At 58.5% G+C, this 18,224-nt stretch overlaps 1 protein-coding gene across 1 annotated transcript in view; it reads left to right on the top strand.

Moving 5' to 3' along the window:
• Nucleotides 1–5,199: 5,199 nt before the first annotated feature.
• Nucleotides 5,200–18,224, top strand: part of KCNH2 (potassium voltage-gated channel subfamily H member 2) — a gene marked incomplete at its 5' end in the record, with an annotated part of 31,719 nt that continues 18,694 nt past the window's right edge. The window contains 2 exons of the mRNA XM_080818793.1: nt 5,200–5,275; nt 8,080–8,310. Of these exons, the coding sequence (XP_080674919.1) occupies nt 5,200–5,275; nt 8,080–8,310 (307 nt within the window). The remainder of the gene's footprint in view (nt 5,276–8,079; nt 8,311–18,224) is intronic.

Raw genomic sequence — 18,224 nt, 5'->3', positions numbered from 1 at the left:
GGCAGGAGTTGGAGACGGAGGTGGAGATGGGCACTGAGGGGAGATGAGTGGGTGCGGAATGTGGTTGTGTAGAATTAAGGGAATCACTCACTGTTGGGGCTGGAAGGGATCTCAGAGATCAGCTTGTTTGGTCTCCTCATTTTACAGGTAAGGAAAGTGAGGTTTAGTGATCCTCCTAAAGTTACACAACAAACAGGCCCCTTTCCATCACCTCTGACCTCGTTCAAGTCTTTTTTTTCTTTCTTTCTTTTTTTTTTTTTGACCTGGTTCAAGTCTTTGACATCCCTCTCCTGGACTACTGCATATCTCGCTGTAGCAGATTGTAATTTTCCAAGACGGTCATGCCAGGAGATACCGCCAGACTTGTCTTTCTTATGTCATTGAGAAGTGGGGGGGTCTTTGTCCCTCTCTTTGCATCTGATAGGCCATGATTATGGCAGACGTTATTTTATGTGACTTTTGAGGCTACGTTAGTAAAGGTGATACAGCTGTTGCCTGGACCTCTCTTGGGACACTTGCCCATCAACCCAGCCACCATGCTAGGAGGAAGTGAGGCCAGCCACAAGAAAAGCCTTGTAGGTGTTCTGGCCCCAGTCCTAGGTGACAGTCAGCATCAATCACCAGATGTGAGCGAATGAGCTTTTCAGTCCTGATATGCATGGCACAGACACAAATGGTCCTGGCTGAACCTGCCCAAATGACAGGGACTTTGGCAAAATAAATACTGTCATCGATTTAAGTCACTGGAGTTTGGGATGGCTGTTATGCAGCAATAAGTAATTGAAATACCTCCTTTTCGCCTCAGTTTCCCCAAACTATTATGCACATTTCATTCATGCAAGAGACCTTTATCAGCTACTGACTCTATGCTAGAATTTATGCAAAGACAAATATGATTTCTGTGTTCGTGGACAGTTATGTCTGAGCTGCCACCACTGTCCCTGTGCACAGACAATAAAATCCATACTCCTCAGTCCTCTGCTCATGGCTCTGCCTATCGCTCCAGTGGCGACACACCAAACTGTTTTGTCCCCAGATCTGATCTTCATTCTCTGGTCTCGATGCCTTTGCCCATTGTTGTCCCCCTTCCACCTGCCGTGGTTCTGCCCTAATGAAGCACGTCTAGTGAAGCCTAATGAAACCCCATCTCGACCTTCAGAGACTGCTCTGAAATCGCCCCTTGCAGGCCCTCCCAGCCTCTTCCGGTTGAAAGTAAATGACACCTCCTTATAATAACCCCACAGCACTTAAGGCAGACTATACCATTTCTTTCTCAAGCCTGGTTAGACTGGGAATCCCTGGAGGAGGGAGCCTGGCCTATCCCTTCTATCCCCACTCACCGTGGGGTCTGGCGCACAGGGACAGTGTGCAGGAAGCCTCCGGTCAACATACGTTGATGGGGCTAGTAGGAGAACTGGAATTAGAATTCAGGTCTCCTGAGTCCTAGCGTCCAGCGCTTACTTGCTTCTTCTGATATCACCATGGCGGGGAAGAAGTCCCATCAACAGTGGGTAGCAGGTTTGCCAGGAGACCTTGATTATGGGCTGGGGGTTGACAGGATTGCGGCAGGGGGCCTGCAGATGGCGGTGACTGGAGGGACCTCTGGCCCCCGGGTAGGGGTCTGGGGTGGGTCGCCCTCCCTCCTCTGTCCCTCCCTTCCCATCCTTCCTTGCTTTCAGCAAGCTCCGAGTCCCTGCTTCTGGGGGCGCAATATGCTGTTACTCTGATCTTACTTTCCTCCAACCCCAGTTGATATCTGAAGACACCCCTCTTCTCAGGACTCAGTTGCACAGAAAAGTAAGCCCCCCCACCCCCCAGCCTAAGCTTCCCCTTGCATGGCAAGGGACTGCACTCTGTTCTACCTCCCTGGGGGGTTCTGAGGAACCATTCCACCATAAGATGTCTTTCCTGCGCCCATCTGACTGGAACTGTTTCCCAGTCCCTTGTGGATGTCACTTGCTCTCCTGGGCCCTATTTTGGCTGTGTCTTGCCTGACCTGTCCCTTGGGGGTCCACCAGGAAGCACAGACTTCAATTTCTTATTTCCTTTCAGGATGTTCTGGCTTGACTCGCTCACACTGAGCAGGAGCAGAGAGTGGGGTGGGCAGGATGTTTTCCCCGCAGACTTTTCTCCCTAAACTGTCTCTTTCTGGGAGCTGGGAGGAGCCTACTTGTCTTGCTGTCAATACAGCCTCTCCCTTCCCTCAGTCACAGACAGGCTTGGGGGAGGGGAGAGTTCTTGCCTGGAACGTCCTTGCAAATGGCTCTGTGGGCTGGAAGTGGGGTGGGTGGACTCTGGTTGCTTTAGGTTTTAAGGTTGGGCACTTCCCTCTCACTCTCGGATCTGGGGGTAGTGGAGGCGGGAAGATGGTGTGGGCGGGGGTGGGGTGGGGGGTGGACGGCTGCTTCCATCAGCTTCTCTGTTGTCCTTTACCTCTTGGTGCCTGGTACCTGTGGCCCCAAGAAGGATGTCTTCAGAGACACCTCACCCCCATGTCACAGCCTCTCTTGCACATCCTTATCCTTGGCTCTGGGGCGGCTCAGTGGGACTGCCTTCAGACCCTCTTCTCATCCTCCAGGAAGTCAGAAACTTGCATTGGGCTTGACTTCTGAGTGAGAGAGAGAGAGAGAGAGAGAGAGAGTGTGTGTGTGTGTGTGTGTGTGTGTGTGTGAGAAAGAGAGAGAGAGAGAGAGATTTGCCTCTCCTTAGCCTGATGGAACAGCCCTCTTCTCACCTGCCTCTATACTCTCAGGAGGAGGGCTGCTCTGTCTGGTCTCTTCTCTTTTGGGGAATCAAGGATCCCTCTGATTTCTGCATCCTCCCATGGGATGAGAGCAGAGGCCTGTCCCGGGAACGTGGTACCACAGTGTGGACAGCTGGTCAGGCCAGATGACCAGCTCCCTTCCTTTGGCCTTAGTCTGGAAATAAGGGAATGCTGCAGATGTCCCCCCCTCCATGTCCTTTCTCCTGGTGCCTGTCCGTGCTGCAGGCCCTTCTCGGCTCTCTCAATTCCCCAGCCTGGAGGGGAAGGCGCCCAACTCAAACCGGAATCAGCCTGGACTTAGGGCAGGCAACCCAGCATTCAGGAGTGGTCGCGGGGTGGGGAGGCGCAGGGCAAGACCCAGATGCCCCGTCACAAAGGAAGGGGAGTTGTGCTCTGGAAGGCCCAGGGCATCTTGGAGTGAGGGAGCTGCTGGAGGGAGGTGGAGAGGGCCGAGGGGATGACTGTACAGGCAAGAGCCTCTGGTCTTTTTTAGCATCAGCTAGTGGAGCCACCTCCTTCTCTCCCACTGGCTGCCTCCCTGAGTCACTGCCCACCCACCAGCAAATAAAAAGGAGGTGTCATCTGCTGGCCAATGGCCCTGTCTGGCCCCAGTGTTTGCATCTTTTTGCTCCTGGGTGGAAGGTGAGAGTCTGGGTAGGGTGGTCTCACCAAGACCTCTTCCTCTGGGCCTTTCTCCTTCCAGACTCTGCTGCTTCTTTGCCCTTTGTTCCTCCCCTCCCCCTACATCCCATGATGGTTCTCCCGGGTGACAAGACCCACCCCCTTGCTCCAAGGACAGAGGCAGCTGCAAGCCCTCAGGGGCCCCCACATGGCCCCATCCATCTAGCCGGGTCTCAGATCTGGGCTGCAGGGGAGGGGACCCACGGCGGGGCTGGCCGCTCAGCTGCCCACGCCTCCCCACCGGCCCACTCAGCTGTCAACACTCTGCCCCCCCTGCCCTGGCCTTCGCAGGGCCCTGCCTGGCTGCTCAGGCCGCGGACACGGCGCCCCAGAGACCCTCCCTTAGACCCAGGCAGGCGGTGGGCAGGCAGCGGGCAGACACCCTGCCTGCCCTTGAGCATCCTCAGGCCTCGTTGCCTAAATAAGGGAGCTGCAGCTGGAGCGAGCCAGCTGGCCGGGGGGGGAGGGGCCTGCGGCGAGGCCAGGGTTCTCCGAGGGGCTGGGCCGCCGCAGCGCCGCAGGGCCCCGAGCCCGCCGCGGATTGGGCCTGCACCGCGGGCCCGCGCTGCAGAGGGAGGGAGCACAAGGGGATCCCCAAGCTGGAACCTCGCGCTCAGGGGCCTATCTTTGATCCCGCAGCGAGGAGGCCGCAACTCGTGTCAGAATGTTACCTCTCTGTGCAGGAGGGCCCCCGAATAACCCCGGGGAGGGCTGTGCGTGCGTGCGTGTGTGTGTGTGTGTGTGTGTGCGTGCGTGCGTGTGTGTGTGTGTGTGTGTGTGTGTGTTGGGAGGTCGCCCCTGCTCAAGGTGCATGCCCCTCCGGCCTCACCCGTCCTTATTTCAAATCGCGCCCCACCCGGGGCCTATGGATTATCTTGCCCTTTGCATTTCCCGGGTCTCCCCTGGCCCTGGGCTTGTCCTCCCAGGGCCCAGGTCTGGCCCGTGTCACCCACATCAGACTTTGAGCGCATGTTGTGTGTACCCAGAGGGTTTTGGCGTGGTGGGCGACCAGGGCATTAAGGGACCAGCACACTCCAAGTCAGGTTCCTCAGCCCTTCCAGTCGGGGGTGGGGGTGGAACCCCCGGTCCCCTCCCTGGCCGTCTCAAGGCCAGTCGTCGCACCTGTCCTCACTGTTCCCCTACCTAGGGGCCCCTTCCCCCTCTGTGGAGCGCGCGAGTCCCGGGGGCTCCCGGGCTGAGCGAGGGGCTGGGGTGGGGGAGCCCTTGGCGCTGCTCAGCCAATGGGAAGGGCGGGAACGCGGGGTGTGGGGGGGGAGAGGGCGGTGCTGCGGGCGCGCGGCGGGAGGGAGGGGGCCGGGAGGCGGGGGCCGGAGCCCGAGGGGCGCGCGCCGCGTTAACCCTTCCGCCGCCGGGCCGAGCCGCAGGCGCAGCCGGAGCCTCGGGCGCCGGAGCGGCTGTCGGCGCGGCGGGCGGGACCCGGGAGCCCGGCGCTCGGGCGGGCGGAGCGCAGCGCGGGGACGCGGCGGAGCGGGGCCGGTGGCTCGGCGGGGGCCGGCAGACAGGTGTGCGGGCGGCCGGGCGGCCCGAGCTCAGGCGGCTCCAGGCCCGGCCCGCGGTCAGGAGCCGGGAGCCGAGCGGGGACCCCGCGCCCGCAACCCAGTCCCGGCCCCGCCCGTGCTCTGCTTGGCCGCGGGGTGCGGGGATCACGGCCGGGCCGGGCCACCCGAAGCCTGTGTTGGGCCGGGCCGGGCCGGGGTGGGTGGGGGCCCGCCCGGCCCGCCCATGGGCTCAGGATGCCGGTGCGGAGGGGCCATGTCGCGCCGCAGAACACCTTCCTGGACACCATCATCCGCAAGTTTGAGGGCCAGAGTGAGTGGGGGAGGGGGCCGGCGGGGAGGGGGCGCTGGGGGCGGGCCGAGCTCTCCCGAGTGTGAATGGAGGGGCGTGCCCGAGGCCGTGTGCATCGGGCTAGTGCGAGTCAGTGGGGGCCCTTGGCCTCAAGCCGCGGGCCAGGGGTCGTGAGGGCAAGGCTTGATGCCGAGGGCCGTGGGTTTGGGGCCAAGGGGACTGTATTGGGCTGCAAGGCGGGAGGTTCAGCTCAGGCTTTCGGGGATCCGGGAGTGTGTGTGACATCTCAAGTGTGCAGGTATCCCTAACTCCCAGTACCTGGGTGTGGATGGGGCTGTGTGGGGGCAGGGACGGGAGGAGGTAGAGGGTCCCAACCGTGAGACACTTAAGTACTGTGCCTGAGCCATCTTGACTGTGTTTGTGAGAGGCTGAGAGCCAAGAACTTAGAGTGAGCGTCTAACCTGCTCTCGGGATGTGTGTGTGTCACCCGCGAGTTCGGTCCTGCATGGGCAGTGGGGAGGAATCTTCAACAGAGCAACAACTGTGGACTCCCAGGTGAGAGTGTGTCATGGCCTGAAGCGGGGCTTCAAGGATCTAACAGGCCCAAGGCAGTGCCCCCATATTGCTGATTTTCTTGTCCTGAGCCCCTTTATGGGGGCCAAAGCACCCCTAAGGCTGGCCCAGTAGGGGAGGCTTCCAGAAGTGTCCCAGGCTAGGTGAATGTTCTGGCGTGGGTGTTTGATCCTCCCAGCACACGTGTGTCTGTCTCCAAGGCTGCATGTGCCGTGGTGGGTGTGACTGCCAAGGGCCCTGAGAGCAGGGAGCGGGTGACATTCCTTGCCCATGACCCCGTGAGCACAGCACAGTGTGTGCTTGTAACTGTGGGGCGGGGGGGGGGGAAGGGAGGGATCAGTTCGATGGGCAGCATTGTCTGAAGCAGAGGAACAAGGTGATCCTGAGGGGGAGGAGGAGACAGACCGTGGTGGAGGGCCACAAGTGGGGTCTTTCCTTCTCACCAGCTCCAGAAGGCCGAGGCGCTAGGTCTAGGAAGAATCTGGGCTAGGAACTGGGGGCTCGGCTTCTGGCCCCACCTCTGCCACTGACTGCCATGTGACCTTGAGTGACTCTCTTCCTTGTCAGAATCTCAGTTTCCACATCTGGAAAGGAGGGGGTGGCCGAAGGAGCCATTCGGGGCCCTTCTCTAGTGGTATTCCAGGAGCTCCGGGAAGGGGTGGGGGTAGGGCTTGCCTTCGAAGAAACTCGCTCTTCTCTCTCTGGGCCTGGGAGCTGGTTTCTCTTCTCCAAAGCTGATGTGTGTGGCTGAACTGCCTTGGGCTCAGGGGGAGTTGGAGGCCAAGTCAGGGGTCTTTCCATGGGACAGGGAACCCTGACTCCTGAGGTCATTGGCTGCCTGGGAGTTTTGGGGGCCTGGTGAACTGACCTAAAGATGACCCAACTTCAAAAAGTAACTTCCTGGAGCCAGGGTAAGGGAGGGCTTAGGAAAGCAGCCTCCCCGGGTTGGTGAGGGGAGGGGGGTTGCTGCTGTAGCTGCAACCCTTGCCCATGGGATTGCCCAGGGCTGCAGCCGGAGGGCTGTGTCCCCTGGAAAGGGAAAGGGCAGAGTTCCAGCTGCCACCCAAAGCCCCAGCATTAAAGGCCAAAGTGGCCGGAAACTTCTGTGTTTATAAAAAGCTCTTATCCCAGATCATCTTCCCTGGCACCAGCTGGGTCTGCTGCCTGTCTGCGGCTCACCTGCCAGCCTGGGTCTTGGGACAGGTGTTGGGGGGAGCCACGTCTAGCTGAAATGGGTCTATGGGGCACCTCTCCTTGATGGTGCCTCACTTCCCACCAGGCAGTCCCCTTTCCTGGATCTGTCTTCTTACAAGTGGACCACTATCTCAGGTCCATCCCTGGTTCCTGTATTTCCAGGGATTGGAGCTGCGGGTCCCCTTCCTTGCTCCCTATGACCTTGGGGTTCTGCCTGTGACCCTCAGTGTATTTCTTCTCCTGCCAGACCTAGCTTCAAAAGCTGGCTCCTTTAAAAGCTGCAGGATGTGGGCATGGCTCTGAACTTCTTTCGAGCCTCAGTTTCTTCCTCTAAGAAACAAAGATAATGATGAGTACCTTATGGGGTCGTCGGAGTATTAAATGAGAAGAAGCATCGCAGGTGCTCACGTGGTACGCCCCTCGTCCCCTTTGGAGAGCCCACTCTCCAGCCCTGACTGCCCTTGGAGGGGCGCGGGAAGTCCGGGGAAGTACTGACCTGCTGGGTCCGCAGATATTCGGGGGAATGATATCCTAAGGATCCCTCGGGGTAAGGAGTGCTCAGTGAGGGACCCCCCCGCCCCCCCCCCCCCCGCCCCGTGTCTAGAGAGCAGGGGTCAGGAAGAGAATCCGGAGGACCTGGTGCAAAGGGAAGGCTGTCCGCCATCTCTGGCCCTTCTCAGGCTCCCTCTCCAGGCCCAGTGTTTATCCGTCCGCCGCGGCTGCTGACACACGCGTTGCTGACACCCGCCCAGGCTGGCCTCGGCCCCGAGCGCGGAGGGGGCGGGGGGCCGCTGGCAGGCTGCCCGGGGGAAGCCACGCAGCCAGCCCGCGGGCCGGGCGGGGGAGGGGGCGAGTCGCCTGGCTGGGTCGGCCGAGGCACCTGTGTCGGGGGCACAGCTGCGCTCGCCCCCTGCTGGGGACCCCCGTCCTCGCGGTGCTCCCTGGAGCGGGGAGTCCCCGGGCGGGTGGCTGTGTGTGACAAGAGAATACGGGGAAAGGGCTGGGAGCCCCCGAGGCAGGGGTCCCTGCTCACGTGCCTGCTCATCCCCGCCCCCCAGGCCGCAAGTTCATCATCGCCAACGCTCGGGTGGAGAACTGCGCCGTCATCTACTGCAACGACGGCTTCTGCGAGCTGTGCGGCTACTCGCGGGCCGAGGTGATGCAGCGGCCCTGCACCTGCGACTTCCTGCACGGGCCGCGCACGCAGCGCCGCGCGGCCGCGCAGATCGCGCAGGCCCTGCTGGGCGCGGAGGAGCGCAAAGTGGAGATCGCCTTCTACCGGAAGGATGGTAGGCGGGGGCGGGGCCGCGACGAGGGGCGGGGCCGCGAGGGACGGGGGCGGGACTGTGAGGGACGGGGGCGGGGCTGTGGGGGGGCGGGGGAGAGGACAGCGGGATCCGGGAGGCTAGAGGGTAGAGGGGGAGACAAGGCGAGTCCCCTGGGGACGTGACCCCATCGGAGGCCACTGCTGTGGGTCAGGTGGCAGGCGCGGGCTGGGCATTGGGGCTGCAGGACGGCGTTGGTCTCCTCCCCTCACGCACTCTGGCGGGATAATTTTCGTGGTGGCGAGGGGTCTGTTTGGCTGTGGGTCTGGCGCCTTCGGTTTCTCCCTCCCGAGACAAAAGTGGGCAGGTTGAGGTAGGTGGGCTGGAGTTTGACGGGGCCGGGATGGCAGGTGTGTGGACGGAGTCAGGCTTAGAAGGTCAGGTTGGCAGCTGGGCGCCCACCTCCGGCTGGCCACAGGCCTCTAGCTACTCTAGGGCAGCCCCTCCCAGGTGATTGGTCTGGGAGATGTCACGGAGGGCGAGGCTGGGGGAGGGATTGCAGGACTCTGGCTGGCTCTGGGCTGCCCTTCTCCTGCCCCTCTCTCTTTGCTTAAACAGCGCCTGGCGGGAGGTGTGTGCCTCTCCCCACAACCTCAGTTCCCTTTGTCTCATCTAATGAGCGCCCGCCCACCACCCCCTCCCCGCACCAGGTGTCTCGGCTCAGCCGCCGCCTCCCAGCCCAGCTGCTGGGGGCTTCCGGACAGTGGATAAACAGCGCCCCGGGCGGGGCTGCTCCCCGCGCTGTCCCTGCCCTGGGTGGGGTGCGCTCTGCTCAAGGAGGGCAATGAAAAGGCTTTGGAAGCCTGGCAGGTATCCGAGAGCTGGGGAGGTGGCTCCCGAAGTGCCACTGGACTGGTCCCGGGCACCCAAACTGCTACTCACTGTGTGTAACTGACCAGCACTTACTGAACCCCTGTGAGCCAGGTGCAGCCTCAGGGTCTTTTAGATGGAGCAGTGGACTAGCCAGGTGAGGTTACTGTGGGAAGGGAGCGTACCTGCTGCACACGACACTCTCTGCCTTGGCGGACAAAGTGAGCCAGCCGTCTGCGTGCACCTGTCCTGGAAATATGTGCTCAGAGTCGCCTTGCGCTGCCCTGTAAAGGCTTGCCTCCCTCCACGGCCCTGTTTCCGCAGGCCTGTATGGCCTGTGACTTTCCTGGACAGCATCAGAGGGGGCACTATCCCTGGGGCCCTGTGAAAGAGAGTTTGCTTATAGAAAAGTGGGATTCTGGCTGAGAGGCAGGAGCCCGGGAGACCAGATGCAAACTCCGAGGGCAAGGCCTTCCGTCTGTGTTTTTTGTTTTGTTTTGTTCTGTTTTTTTCACTACAGTCTCCCCAGAACCATTATCAGAGCAGATCTGTTTTTATATCTGCGGGGCCGTGGAGTGCTAGCTAGCAGGGGTGGGCGGCTCCCAGTACTGGATGCCCGGCTAAATGTTTCACTCATATTATCTCGTGGAATCTTCACAACTCTGGGACGTACTTACTATTTTTATCTCCATTTTGTGGATGAGGAAACTGAACTTGGGGGAAATTAAGAAACTTCCCCAAAGTCACACAGCTAGAAAGAAAGCGGCAGAGCTGAGGGATGGAACCACATCTGTCCCGAGCAGAGCCCTTCCTGTTCTCACTCTGCTGTCACCTATGAGAAATGACCCCAAGTAGTTACAGGCAGATTATATATTGCACGTTACTTTATGTACAATTTTATTTTGGAAGTTCACAAACCATCGGTATAATGAAAAGAATGCAGATGCCTAAGTCCCGGGTTCAGGTCTAACACCGGAAAGTGTGTGATATGGGAACTTGGTTACTGCCTCGAGCCTGTTTCTACTTCTAGGATAGTGTGCCTGCCCAGCCCCTTGGCAATGGGGACCTGGGTTCTTCTGTCTTCCCCGTAGTGTTTGGGGAGCCCTCCTTCTTGCCCCAGAGAGCCTCTTTGGGGCGAAGATAGCCATGGGACCCCTCCTGCAGAGATGCTAACATGGGATCTTGGTGACCTCGAGGATCACTTAATCCAGCCCACTTGTGTTACAGACGGAGAAACTGAGAAGCAGAGGTCCAGTTACCAGTTAATCAATGGACAAAGTAGGATTAGAATCCAGGCCCCCGGCCCAAGCTCAGATTGTTTCCTTCTTCCAGTTACTTCTCCAAATGGGGCTGCCACCCAGGAAGTTATCTCCGCCTGCCCTCTTGTCTGCTCTCACCTAGTTTCTCCTGTTGGGCCACAGGCTGGCCTTGACCCCCATTTATCCTGGTACTTGAGGTCTGGGAGGCAGGCTCCCTCTGCCTCCCTTCCCTCTGCCTCAAAATGCTTAGTCCCTTGGGCAAATCCCTGAGGCCCTGCCTGTGCTATGTTTGCGCGTATGCGGGAGCTCACACCTTTGTGCGTGGGCAGAGGCCAGGGATGCCTGAGCGGCCCTTGTTTCCGTCCAGGCCTTTTTCTGGTCTCTGCCTGGGCCAGCCACAGGAGAGTGGGTTCCTGGGCTTCCGCCCCAGGGAGGTGGGTGGCTGGGAAGGAGGCGAGGCCTCTTGCTGGCAGGCGCCACTGTGGCCAGCTGTGCCGTGTCGGTGCCTCTGGTCTAGCTCTGTGCTGTATCAGGGCCTGGAGCCAGACAGCCCCATTATTTAGGTGCTGGGACTGCTGGGGGGTGGGGAGGCCGGACTGGGGGTGGAGGGCGGGTGTGAGCCAGAGGGAGAGACTCCTGGGCCCCGTGTCTGTGCCCCTTAACATCAGATCTGGCCCGGAGTAAGGTGAAACTGGGGACAGGGCTGGCAGGCAGTTGTACCCCCTCGGGGCCCTGGGGCCGGGTCTTGGAGGCAGGTGCTGCTGCCGCACACCTGTGTCCTTACCTGGCGGGAGAGGGGGCTGTGGGTCCCTTGGAGCAGGGCTCCTCTTCCCTTGCTCCCTCGTCTGGAGGTGCCCTACTCGGGTCCCTTTTGTTCTCTCTGCTCTTTGTTCTCTCCGCCCCGCCTCCTGCCTCCCCGCGGAGTCCAGCCCCAGAGAGCGAGTCCAGCCCCAGAGAGCGAGTCCAGCCGCCAAGTCCAGCCGCCGACTGTGCTCCTGGGGTCGGCTCCTCTTCTGTCTCCCAGTGTTGGCCTCCCCGCTGACTCCTGCCCCCTCGGTCTTTTATCTCCTTCCCCTAGCACCTGTCTCTCTTCTTCCCTCCCTTCGGCACCCCTGAGCCTTCCTTCTTGCCTCTCTTCCTCTGCCCCCCCCCAGGCTGTATCCGGAAATCTCTCTCTCTCTCTCTGCCTGTTCTGGCCTGGTCTCCTTGTCCCCGTGTCCCCAGGAGCCTGTGCGTGGGTGGGGATGGGGGTGTCTCTAGAGAAGAGTCTGTCGCTTCTCCACTCCAGCTGCAGGCCGGTTGCCATGGTAACAGGGTCAGAGGGCCCCCACTGCAACAGCTGAGCTGTGGGCTGGGGGAGGGGTGGAGACTAGGGGCCAGCCTGCTCTCCAGGGTCCCTGGTGCCCCTAGGGAGCCAGAGCCCCTGCGGTGGCCCCAGACTCACCAGTCTGTGGTCCCCAGACTCAGACCTCAGCTTCCCCGGGGCTTGGGCGGACGCTTCTGGCACCAGCGACCTCCCGTGTACCCCAGGCCATTTCCCCATTTCCTCCCTGTTCCCTGACATCAGACCCCTCACTGTGATACTCCCACACTCCGCCCTACTCCATCTCGGCCAACCCCTCCCCAAGCTCAGACAGCCACCCCCTCTGCCCCGCCAGGTCGTGATCCTCAGGCTCCCAGACCCCCATCAATTTGGTTGCCCGTGAAGGAGTCGCACAGATTGGGTACCTAAGCAGATCAGACGGAGGTGGGTCCCTAGGTGTGTCCCGTGTCCCTGCGATGGAGCAGACCAGAGTGATCCCCGGGGCAATGAGGGTGGACACAGGTAGCACCCTTCTCGGGGGTTGGAAGCCTCAGGAGGGCTCCCTTGGGCCTTCCATTCAAGGCCTGAGCGGCTTGGCGCTGAGGTGCCAGTGAGAGCCCCTGCCCCTTCCCCTGTCCCTGCATGGTTGCCAGGAGCCAGGCACAGGGGCCTGAGGGGCTCTGCTGTCCCCAGCCAGCACTTTCTCTCCAAGGGCCCCAGGGAAGTGTCATTCCTGTGCTGGACTAGGGTGCCCTGGACTGTTTGGGAGCTTCCTGGCCCAGCCCCAGTGCAGGGGTGAGTCGGTCTGCCAGGACTGAGGGTGTCCACCACTTCTAGCCTGCCCTGGGGTCTGGAGAGTGTCGGGAGGGCGGCTCCTCCATGTTGTGTCTGCCGTCGCCCCCGGAGAGGAGCTGTGTAAATATTTGTGCAGAACGTCGTCATCTGCAGTGAGAGCAAAGTTTGACGGTGGCCTTGGGCTCTGGGGAGGGGGGCTGTGGGCATCGGGAGGGCCAGAGTCGGGGTGTGAGATGGGGTGAGACTCAGCCTCTTTGCTGCCCTGAAGTGGCTTCCAGGGTGGTGTGACTTGAGAGGTTCCAAGAAAGCCCTTTTACACTTAAACATCTCCTCTGACGCTGCCCCAAATGCCTCTATCAGGGGAACCTTTGGTTTCGGTGGAGAATGAGCCTTGTTTGTTTTTTTTTTAAAGATTTTATTTATTTATTTGACAGAGATCACATGTAGGCAGAGAGGCAGACAGAGAGAGAGGGGGAAGCAGGGACCCCGCCAAGCAGAGAGCCCGATGCGGGGCTCGATCCCAGGACCCTGAGACCATGACCTGAGCCGAAAGCAGAGGCTTCAACCCACTGAGCCACCCAGGCGCCCCATGAGCCTTGTTTTTGAAAGACGTGTCCTCTCTCTTCACCCTCCCCTGTACGCAGGGAGGAATGTGGAAATCAGCTCTTTCCTGTGAGGGACTTTAAGAGAAATGTCCCTCCCTGACCTGGGCACGAGGGCCCGAAGAGGGTCTGTGGTGGGACACCTAGGACAGGTGACAAGACTGTTAGAGCCTCTGGATGAGCTGCTGTCCCTCCAGGTCCCCTTCTGTCCTTAGTCTGGGGGCCCATGCAGATCTCCCTGCTGTGAACTGTGGTTGGCCTCAAATGGGTCCCTTTTCCCTTCAGGTCACATGCTTGTGGTACTAGAAGTACCCTGAGGGCCAGGAAGTGTCTTCTTGGCCATAATCTCCCTCCCTCAAGTTCTGGGTGAGGTGGGCGTGTCCGGCTTCCCTCTGCTAGATTATGAGCTCCGCAAGGACAGAGAGCAGTCGTGTTTTGTTCTCTGTCGTATCCCTGTCTAGTGCTCGCTGGAGCTCCATACATACTTGCTGAAGGAAGGAAGGAAGGAAGGAAGGAAGGAACGAATGGAATGGATGAGGCGGGCAGTGCAGAAGCCCTCTGCGGGGAGTCAGGGACTTGGAACAGTGTCTGGCTTAGTTCCAGACTTGCACCTGCTTGGCCATCAGCCATGCCCTGCCCCTGCTCGAGACCCCTGCTTGCCTCTCCCTGTCCTTCTCCAGGCTTCTGCTGGCCCCTGCTCCTGCCTCCCCCGCAAATCGCTGAAGCCACGTTTGTGTTCCCTTTCCTGTTCTTTCTCTTTCATGTCACTTTTCTTCTTATCTCGTTCACCTGCCCTTACCCTTCCCTTAGGCAACCATTCGGATGTACTTGTTGGGAATGTGTTGTTTGCACTATTCTCGCAAAATGTGTGTTTTGTCTGGATGCATATAGGTTTAACTTGTGTAAACGAGACGTGCTATATTATATTCTGGTGTTCACTTTCCTTCCATGGGAGTGTGCCTTTAAGTCCATTCAGTTGTTACTCGACATCTAGTTTGTAGCTTCAGTCTTTTTTCTTTTTTTTTTTTTAAAGATTTTATTTATTTATTTGAGGGAGAGCACGAGCTGGGGGAGATGCGGCGGGAGAGGGAGAAGCAGACTCCCCATTGAGCAGGGAGCCCACATGGGGCTCGATCCCAGGACCCAGCGATCACGACCTGACCTGTCGGACGCTCAGGAGACTGAGCCGCCCAGGCGCCCCCACCCCCAGCTTCATACTTGATGGCGTGTGCTGACCTCCGTTTACCTGCCCGCTCTCTTGGGCAGCCATCTCCAGATTTCCTCCATAAATTATGTTGCGGTGAACATCCCCAGCCTCGGCTCCTTTTGGACTCCTGGGAGGATGTCCCTGGGACGCATCCCCAGGGGTGGACTTGCTGGGTGGCGGCGGTACGTGGACACTTAATTCAACTAAGTGCTGTCACACTGGGCCCCAGCATGGCGGCCCCGCCCCGTAGCCCTGCCACACGTGGCGTTATCCACTTTTCTAATTTTTGCCAATCTAATAGGTGAGAGTGATAATTTGCCGCCTTAACTTGCATTTCTTTGATACTGTGTGAGTCCGGCATCTCAGGCTTGATCGCCTTTCCTGTTGACTTCCCTGAGAGTGGTCTGCTTGTGTCCTGGCTCACTTTTCTAGTGAAGCTGCCATCCTTTGTTCTCGGTGATTTGCAGGAGTTGCTTCTGTATTCTAGAAATACAAATGCTTATAGTTAAATATTCAGCGCATGGATTCTAGATGTTAATTCCTGTTGACTCGAGATGTTGCAAGTATCTTTTCCCATTCATTCATCTGTTAAATTTACCCAACAGAGACACTTCATAATGATACAAGTTAGTATTCTTCAGGTTTGTTTGGGCTTTGGAAGTTTTGTTTGAGACAAACTTCACCATTCTGAGGGTGCAGAGGGGTCCGTTTTCTTCTATTAATTTAATTGTTTTTCCTTTCTCGGTTGGCTTTCGTCCATCCTGAGCCTCCCTCTGTGGTGTCGAGTACGGATCAAGTTGTATTTTTTTCCGCATAGTGAGCCAATGTTCCCAACACACCTGGTAAACAGCTTGTTCTTTTCCAATGGTTCGTGGGGCCACCTTCATGGTAAGCTAATTGCCCATCTATCCATGGGTTTGTCTTTGAGCTCTCTGTTCCGTTCTAAACATTTATTTGTCTGTTCTTGCACCAAAACCACACTAGGAGAACAACGGTGGCATTTAGTAGTCTTAATCTGAAAGACAAACCTTTCCAAATCTTCCCTCTTTCTTCTTCTTCTTCAATATTAACTTGGGTGTTTACAGACCTCTCTTCTTCCTTATGAGCTTTACAGAAAGTATCTCGAGTTCTGGGAAAGAAAACCCCCACTAGACTCTTGACTGGAATTAGATTAGTTTTATAGATTAATTTGGGGAGAATGGACATCGATATGATATTTGTCCCGTCCAAGAGCCTGGACTGTTTCTCCATTTATCAGATAGTTTCTGTGCCTTTATTAGTTTAAAGTCCACCCCCCCTTCCCCTGCCCAGCCCCGCAGGCCTTGTGTTTTCTTCGTCAATTCTGGTTACTTTACAGTTTTTGTTGCTATTACGGGAGAGACTTTATTGTCGACTACCTATTCTCATCGCTGTGCTGGTGCAAATACTGTTCCTTTGGTGGCTGACCTTGCATCTGGCAGCCTCACTGAGCTCCCTTATTTGTTCTAATTGTTTATCTGTTGATTTTGTTGGTTCTCTGGGGAGATGATCCTATCATTTGCAGATACTGCCGGTTTTCTCTGTCTGTGTTTGGGTCATTGCCACGTGTTTTGCTGGTGGAACGTTCCACGTGCACTTGGATTTGTTCTTTGGAACGTCCCAGCGTCCTGGGAGCTGGGTGAGTCCTGGAGGGATTACAGCTCTCCCCGTGATTGACCGAGGGACGGATAGGAGAGCTGGAATTGGGGTGGGTGTGCTCAAGGCATCCCCTGGCTCTCTGGGGTACGCTGGGAGCCAAGGTGGGTGCAGAGTTCTGGAGCCTTGCAGAGCCCTGAGGTGGGCAGGAACCCCAGGTTGTTTCCTGTTGGACCTTGGCCCTGTGCCCTTGTTGCCCTGTGGCAGGCTGTGTGGGAGTCACAGTGAAGAGTGCCGGTAAGGGTCTGAGAAGCACCATGTGTTTGAGGCTCCTGCTCTGGTCCCCTGTCCTGGTTCCTGGACCACCAGCCTTCATGTCCCATTCTTTTTTCTTTTTCTTTTTTTTTTTTTTTAAAGATTTTATTTATTTTTTTGAGAGAGAGAGCTAGAAAGAGAATATGAGCAGGGGAGAGGGGCAGAGGGAGAGGGAAAAGCAGACTCCCTGTTGAACAGGGAGCCCGACATGGGGCTCGATCTTGGGACCCTGAGATCATGACCTGAGCTGAAGGCAGACACTTAACTGACTGAGCCACCCAGGCACCCCTGCATTCTGTTGGTAAGTTTTAATAGCACTTCCACAAAAGACACCTTGATTGTCACCGTGGTTCCAGCCACTGTCTAGACTCAGGATGGGTTTGAAATGGGTAAATTCCATCGTGAAAGGCCAGTTAGTCTCCCTGGATCTGAAAGGGAGCTTGCAGGGTGGGGAGATCGCCCTGCCCACACCCACCTACGGGCAAGTCACCGCCCTGAGGACCAGTCCTTGCACACCTGCTTACCCCGCACCTCCTGTGAAGCCAGCCCGGCTCTGGCCTCAGGGCTCTGCCTTGGGTGGGGATGCTGGGAATAAGGAAGCTCACCCCAGAAGCCAGTACACAATTATCTCCGAAATTAGGGATATAGTTTTAGAAATTCTCAAAGAGAAACATCACGGGGGCCACATGGAGCAGGCAGTAATGTCTTTGTAGATGGGAGCCCTGTGGGTCCTAGCGGGATGGCAGGAGCCGGAGGGGAGAGGGCTGGGGCTCTGGGGAGTGGGAGGCCTGGTGAAGCTGGGGTGCACTGAAGGGGCTCAGGCAGCGCGTGGGCCCCAGCAGGGGTGGGAGGGAGGGTGAGCTGAAAGGTCTGAGTTGGCTGGGATCAGGGGGATTTCTGGAGGATTCTGGCGGGGTGGGAGTGGAGGGACAGACTCCAGGAAGTAGGAGGGGGAAGGTAGAGCTTGGAGGAGGAGAAAGAGCTCTGGAGAACGGAGCTGTTGAGCAGCCTTCCGCACGTGAACGTGGCCTGGTTTCACCTTCCCAAGGCCTCAGAGGTCATGGCTCCCAGCTTGTAGATGTGTGGCTGTGTCCCAGGAGGTGGATGGGGCTGGGACCCGGAACTTGTCTAGGAAGGACTCTTCTCTCGAGGCTGTTCCAGCGTCCCTGGGGAGAGGTGGCACAGGCAGGCCACAGGCTGTGGGTTTGCAGGGGCGGGGGTGGCGATTGGGACCACTGCACAGAGGCCCCTGAGGCCCTCTCGATGACCCTATGAATCCCTGGGAAGATGTCAGGCTGTAAGGGCTGGGGGAGGGGAGCCCGTATCGTGGCTCCCCAACCCTTGTTCTGTGGTGGGCATTGTGCTTTGCTCAGCTCCTGGAGTCAGGGGCAGAGGCCTCTCTGTCTCTGTCACACACACACACACACACACACACACACACACACACACACCCCGGCTGGCCTCTCAGGCTTCCCTGCACGTCCCCCGGGCGTGCAATGTCCCTGGCCTTCCCTAGACCCCCAGCTGCCCATGAGAGTGGTGTTAGTGACACGGTGGCCCCTGGCCAGGAGCAGCTCCTGCTGCATCTTCCTGTCGCCGCCACCAGGCTAAATATAACCTGACACTGCACAGCCCTGGGCCGCCGGAGACAGCCTCTCTGCCTGGGGGCGGACAGGGAGGACTGGAGCCCCAGCCTCCTGCCCTCAGTGTGACTTTGGGCCCAGCTCCTCCTGCCGGGAGGCGACTGGGGTGAGGAGGGCTGCCTCCCCGAGGTCACCTTCCCTGCAGGATCCCGGCACCCTGCCCCGTTACAGCTCTGGATGCTTCCACAAGGCCATCTGTCATGTCATCTGGCATCCAGGGCAGGAATCACTTATCCTTGCAGTGCACACGGGGAGACTGGAGCTCAGAGAGGTGGGTGACCTGCCCACCGTCACACAGCAGTTGCTCGGTCCCCCGTTGGGGCCAATCAG

Source organism: Martes martes (genome assembly GCF_963455335.1).
Source record: "Martes martes genome assembly, chromosome: 11".
NCBI lineage: Eukaryota > Metazoa > Chordata > Mammalia > Carnivora > Mustelidae > Martes > Martes martes.
Note: the sequence above shows the minus strand (reverse complement) of the source record. Positions and strands in the feature narration are given on the sequence as shown.